This window comes from Acanthochromis polyacanthus, chromosome 12 (assembly GCF_021347895.1).
Source record: "Acanthochromis polyacanthus isolate Apoly-LR-REF ecotype Palm Island chromosome 12, KAUST_Apoly_ChrSc, whole genome shotgun sequence".
Taxonomy (NCBI): Eukaryota; Metazoa; Chordata; class Actinopteri; family Pomacentridae; genus Acanthochromis; species Acanthochromis polyacanthus.
The window spans coordinates 4,118,369-4,124,472 of NC_067124.1; the positions used below are offsets into that span (position 1 = coordinate 4,118,369).

The 6,104-nt window shown below is 41.5% G+C and overlaps 1 protein-coding gene across 1 annotated transcript; it reads right to left on the bottom strand.

The window, feature by feature from the left end:
- Nucleotides 1-205: 205 nt before the first annotated feature.
- fam210ab (family with sequence similarity 210 member Ab) lies at nucleotides 206-5,858 on the bottom strand. The gene is made up of 4 exons (XM_022199463.2): nucleotides 5,709-5,858; nucleotides 3,487-3,965; nucleotides 3,095-3,206; nucleotides 206-1,500 (listed from the first exon to the last, which is right to left on the bottom strand). The coding sequence occupies exons 2-4, from the start codon at nucleotides 3,909-3,911 to the stop codon at nucleotides 1,186-1,188; spliced, it is 852 nt and encodes a 283-aa protein (XP_022055155.1). The 5' UTR covers nucleotides 3,912-3,965; nucleotides 5,709-5,858; the 3' UTR covers nucleotides 206-1,185.
- Between the last annotated feature and the right edge of the window lie 246 nt (nucleotides 5,859-6,104).

The window sequence follows — 6,104 nt, forward strand, 5'->3', positions numbered from 1 at the left end:
AACTGTGAGGCCTGGCTCTAGTTGACCTTAAATTCATCTCACGAAGCCTCCAGTTCAGACTGATGACTTAAAGCAAAACCCTTCAACTCCTGCTTCCCTGCGGCCACTGTCCTCAGATGTGAGATGTTGAGCAAGGTTGTATTTTATGGGGTTTAAATTCCAGATTCTGTTTTTTTCCCCCAAACAAGCAGCTCACACACTTGGATGATTCGCATTTCACTTTTATTCGTTTGTGGTTTCCATCAGATGTCTGTGTGAATTTCTCATAAGAACATTTGTCTATTTAGCAAAGTAACCAAGACATTTCCTCTGGCGCACCATCAATGTATCACACGGCTTGAATACTCTTCATACAAACGGCACCCATTGCATGTTGGGTTGTCAGATCAGCACATGTACACCGACACCCACTGTGCACTATTTCTGCCCTGACACCAGCTTTCTAATGATCATCTGACTTATTTTATGCATAACTTTAGGTCGATACATTAAATGGTACAGACACAGAAATCATGTCATATTAGCTTTGGCTATCAGATAAAAATACATTAGAAAAACTTAAATTTCTTTCTCATTACATTAGAAAAGACACAAGGTGATACGTTCAGCCTTGAGAAAGGCTTTGATGGACTAGTACACACATGTAACCATGAGCTTCAAGTTTTATTTCCTAACAAGCAGAAGAATTAACACTACTCTCTCTCCCATAGTTGTAACCAGAGGCTGTTTTACACAGGCACATTTTTTTATTATCTTGAAACCTAGACCCATTTTTTCCCTCGTGTATGTGACAACAGAAACAAGAATAGTGATTTTCTTTAAACACCTGACTTACAGCCAACCAAGAGTTAAAGTCCAGATTGCTTGAGCCTGTGTAAATCCAGTCTGGGATGACAGAGCCAGAATGTAGCATTGCCAGCAGTCTACTAAGCTGCTGTCTCATCTACATTTAGAGTGCATTGTGGAAGGGTTCAGACAATTAGGGACTGAATTTGACACTTACAGAGACACCAGGTGATAACTGAGATGTGCGAGGCAAAATTTCAGGACTGGGATAGTGCAACATTTCTCCTGTTTCCGAACAGTCTCAGAAATACCATCTGTTACTTGTCCCCTATTCACTGCTGACTTGTGGAGATCAATTTAGGACCATTTATTCAAAGGCGCCACCCGTAAATGTGATCACTAATCACCTTTCTTTCTAAAAAATGCTTTCCCCTCAGAGACTCTGTCTTTGGTTTCCTGCAGTTTCTCAGAAAGCTTGTCCTTAGTCTCTTCCATTTTCTCAGAAAAGAGTCCTTTTGTTTCTTCCATTTTCTCTGAGAATCTCTCTTTTGTCTCCTCCATCTTCTCTGTCAGTTTCTCCTTGGTCTCTTCCATTTTGTCCTGGATATATTCTTTGACTGGTGGTGGTGTAGACAGGTAGCCATGCTTGCGAAGATACTGAACAGAGAGTGAGGTGCCTCCCAGAGTGACCGTGTATCTGGCAGGGGTAGCAATCTGTCGGAAAACAAGGAAAAACACAGTGGCTTGTCAGCATACAGTGCAGTGCATCTGCTTTTTTAGTGTATGTTGGCAGAGGAAGCGAGACGCGTGCTAACACAGTGGCACTTGAAAGTTTGTAAACCTTTTAGAAATATGCACATTTCTCCCCAAAGAGCAGCAGCAGATTGTAACCCAAGTCTTTAAAGTACAGTATACAACAAAACGAGCCCCACCTTGTCCACTATCATCTAAGTGTGAGATGTATGACCTCACAGTTTTGGACTTTTCCCTGTTAAAGGGTATTTTTCTCTTATTTGCTCCCATGTTAAATTAAAAACTTACACTTTAGATATACCTTAGTAAAGGTACAGGCCTCACTGTAGGAACTTGAAACAAAAGTCAGTTCAATACTTCAGACTCAATCCTCTTTAGCTCAGAAGATATCAATGTTGCACACATTTCTAGTGAGACGTTCTGATATTCTTCGAGGACTCCTGTTTTTAGCTACTCTTTGCTGGAGGGGTTGTGTTGCTCTATGATTCTTTGCAAAATACATCAAAGGTCTTCCAACGGATTCAGGTCAGGGACCAGGTAACAGTTTTCACTTTTTTCTTCTTCACAAGTGACTTTGGCAGTGTGCTTTTGATCGTTATATACCAGAATATTCCTCTTCTGCCAAATTTCTGAAGACTTGAAGTCATCTTGTCATAGGAGTATTTTGGTGTATCCACAAGCAAACACCAGGCAGCTCTATATCAATACCCCCCCCACCTCAACGTTGCAGTCAGGACGATGCATTCACTGTGGCAGCCCTGGTCAGGTTCACACCAAACACGCTGACCCCATCTGAATCCAACACAATTAGATTTTTTCCTCGTATGATCAGAATGTGCTCCTAATATTCATCAAGATTCTGTCTTTTTAGCAAAGTTTCCTCGAGCAGTTGTGGTTCTTGGTTAGAGGCTTTTTCTTTGGTGTCCATAGAGGCTGATGTTATGCAATGGCCTTTGCACAGTGAGCTGTCACAGAAACTCTGACTTCCATTTGTAACCCCTTTGCCTAGACAAAAACGTTTTTTCAACTGTTTTTCAGAGCTAGATTGTGCAAGCAGCACCCTGTCACAATCAATAGGTCTGCAAGTAAGAAAATAGTGTTCACAGGTCATTTCAAAAGCATGTTCAGGGCTAATAGAAATCCCACGTATACTCAGTTTTGTCTCATTGATCATAAGTTTTTTAACTTGTATGTTTGTGAATACAGGCATATTCACTTCTACTGTACCGAGTTTACATTTTGGGGTCCTTATTTCCTATACAGTCTTTCCTTTTATGAAACAATTACAATAGTTGTTTGGTCATAAAAGGAAATCGTACATTAGATAAAATGCAGTTACTGAGAGGTGATACTATTTTTTCACATTTAAATGCTATTGCATAGGAATGTACTCATGTCTGTAGTATCATGTAGATAAAGAGCTCCATTGTAAAAGCCGGTTAACCGTAAAAACGTCTGATAGTAGAGGTGCTTTTAACTAACAAAATGACTGATAATGACCAAATAGTAAATCAAGTTTAAAACACTCACACCAGGGCCTCCTGAATTAGATTACCTTGTACATGGCGTACGCAGTCAGTGCGTAGGCACTTGACGAGTCTCTCAGAAGGCCAACTAGTGACTCTGGCAGACCAATCATCTCCAGGAATGGCACTACATTCACACCTCTGAGGGGCAAGAGCAAAAGAGAGGAAACATTTCAGAAGTGTCAAAAATCTGTGGAATGCCCGGTTGAACAATTTTCAATAACATCCGTCAACTTCTAAGATTAAAAAAAAAACGTAGAATCACTTAAGTTTCTAATTAGTTGATGTGCTAACATTCAGAGAGCACAGCAGATCAAACATAGTCTAGAATTCTGGAAAAAGACCAAATAAATCAATTTAGGAGCAAATATCAATCTGATCTATGTCAGAGACCATAAAGTCAGAGCATAACTCGACTCACTTCATAGCAGCGTAATAGAAGGTTCCAAACCAGACGGAGGATGTCACCAGATGCACCGGGATCAACACCTTCCCGTACTGTTTGAAGGTCTTCTTAAACCTCTGAAACAGGCCAATGGACTTATCCTGCAAAGGGTCCACCTCTGCAAGATCAGGCTCAGCTTCCTCTTTCTGGACGTCCTTTGTTGGAGGTGTGGAGATGGATTGCTGTTCATCCTGGGCTGACTGGTGTTTCGGTTGATGGGCTGCTCTGCTGGAGGCTGAGGTCAAGAGCCAGCGTTGGCCTGCAGGTGGCGATGGTGACAGGCGGAGGGTGCAGCAACAAAATGCTACAGGAGCCTCAGGGATGGCGACACCCAGCAGCAGCGGACGCATCGCCGCCACCCGCCGCAGTGTCCCATGAGTCAGGATGCGCTGCATTATCATCCTCCTGGTCTCCTCCCCCTCCTCCTTTGGGCTGCTGTGATGTTCAACCACAGACTGTAGGATCAAAAAAGTTACCGTTTAAAATCCAAATTCATTCTTTTTCCTTATGAACCCATCTACAATTTGAATAAACTCATTAGTTATTTTGCCCTAAGTAGAGTCCAAATTGAACGAGCAAATGTTCGGCCAAGGCGTGGTTTAAATGATCCCATCATCAACTTAACCTGTTGTTTCAGTGCAAGTGTCAGTATTTCATTCATTCTGATTTAAGCCAAGATCAACTGGGCTTATTTTTCTGAGAATCAGGTGATGTCTTGAGCACACATCACAGACAATAAGCAAATGAAACAAAGACTTATCCTGTATATGAAGAGATTTTAAGTTTTGTTTTATTAACTTAAATTCAACAGAAAATTCAACTCAAAGCACTCAAATGTACAACTGCAATACGGGATAATTAGATATTTTTTTTCCATACAATTTGAATAAACTGCAGTTGATCCAACTTTCTTCCGATTAGAATGTAGAAATGGAATGCTCTTAAAATACATTTGGCATGCTTGCAGTCTATTCCACTTGTAAAATCACAGCCATAACTGGGTGGCACACTGAACTTTAGATCCCTCATTGATAAATCTATGATGACGCAGAGGGTAATTCCGGTTGTAAAGACAAACATAAATGTGACCCACATTTCTAACAAGACTATCCCCACTGAGTATATAGTCAGGATTTTCTTTTTTCTTTCTGAGCACATCTGTAGTTTCCTTGATATTACAGCACTAATTTTACTTTGCTACCTCAGATCTCAGGATAGCGGTCCTCTGGTTACTCTGAAGTCTAGACTGCACACATCAGGAGAGTGGATCCCCTCAAACTCTACATATTTTCTGATTATTGTCATTATTCCTATGCATTAGGTGTCTCGGGTAAAGAGTATCTTATCCCTTTTGTAGGAAAAGGTTTGCAGCATACACTTGTTGCACATATACAGTTAAGTTAGACTCTGCATCAGTGCTGAATACTTAAACCATCACAGCAGCTTTAACGGCCACGACCTAAATCCCTTCATTAATCAGTGACAAAGTTACTTATTCTGCCATAGAATATAGGTCCTGAACATACCTTATGTTATGATTGCGCAATCATTAAGTCACCAAACGACGCATAACAAACAAATCTGTGAGGCTCATGCAGAAGGATCTTCCCTGTTGTTTAAAATGATGTTTTATAATATACAGCACATCGGCTGTTACTGAAAAGAGTTACGTTTGCCTAATAAACTTCTTAGGGACCTTCTAGAAGGTAAGGAAATTACAGGAACGGCTAAGTGAAATCAACGAAATAAGACAGGTAGTCAACACAACTGTTTTCACAATAAAAGTGCCAAACAGGATCGTAGGAAAAACAGAAGGCGGATATTTGTCGTGGTTTAAATTAGAGGTTGCAACCGGAAGTCCACGAGCTACAGTCTGGCCGACTTTACACAGGAGTCTATTTTAGGCTAGTTGACATTGGACAGTTTTGTCTGGAGGACAACGGGGAGGCAGCGTTTAGTAAACATGTTGTTATGACGCTGTGACGGAGAAAAGAGGCTTTTATAGCAGACGGCCTGTGTTTAGACACCGACTGGCAGTAGCGTTGGCTAAGGCCAACCTGAACACCTGCCAACTCCAGCTTCCGACGCCTGACGTTAGCTTGTTAGCTGTTAGCTCGCTGTACTGCTAAGCACGTAAATAAGTTATCATGACCGAGAAGAGACACTAGAGCGGAAAACACAAAGCAGACAACACTTACTCTGTAAGCTACGTGTAGAGATCAGGAAGAAGCAGTACTCCTCAGTATCGAGGTCCATGCGAGTGTTCCTGAGCTAAGTGTCGTTCAAGGACCACATTTATCGCTGCAGCAATGGACTGCGTGGTGACCAGCATGTAACCCTCATGGCGCAGAGAGCCACGGGAAATGTAGTTTTCGTGGAATTGGCTATGATGTATTTTAACGCCGTTAAGAAACCCATTTCCCATTGTGCCTAGCGGCAAATGAACTTCTTGGACAGATATGATTTTTTTTGTTGTTTATGGTTTCTTTCTACCCGCTGGAGCTGTTTGCTACCGACGACCTTCAGTTCGGTCTCCACAACACATGGGGCCTACTTAATGTGACACACATCGCATGTTTTGTTTTGTTTTGTTC

Excerpts from the sequence above, each read along its gene's own strand:
- fam210ab (XM_022199463.2), bottom strand. The coding sequence starts at position 3,911 with ATGATAATGCAGCGCATCCTGACTCATGGGACACTGCGGCGGGTGGCG. Across the intron at positions 3,207-3,486 it reads TTCTATTACGCTGCTATGAA|AGGTGTGAATGTAGTGCCAT; the intron begins GTGAGTCGAGTT and ends CTTGCCCCTCAG. Across the intron at positions 1,501-3,094 it reads CTGCGTACGCCATGTACAAG|ATTGCTACCCCTGCCAGATA; the intron begins GTAATCTAATTC and ends GTTTTCCGACAG.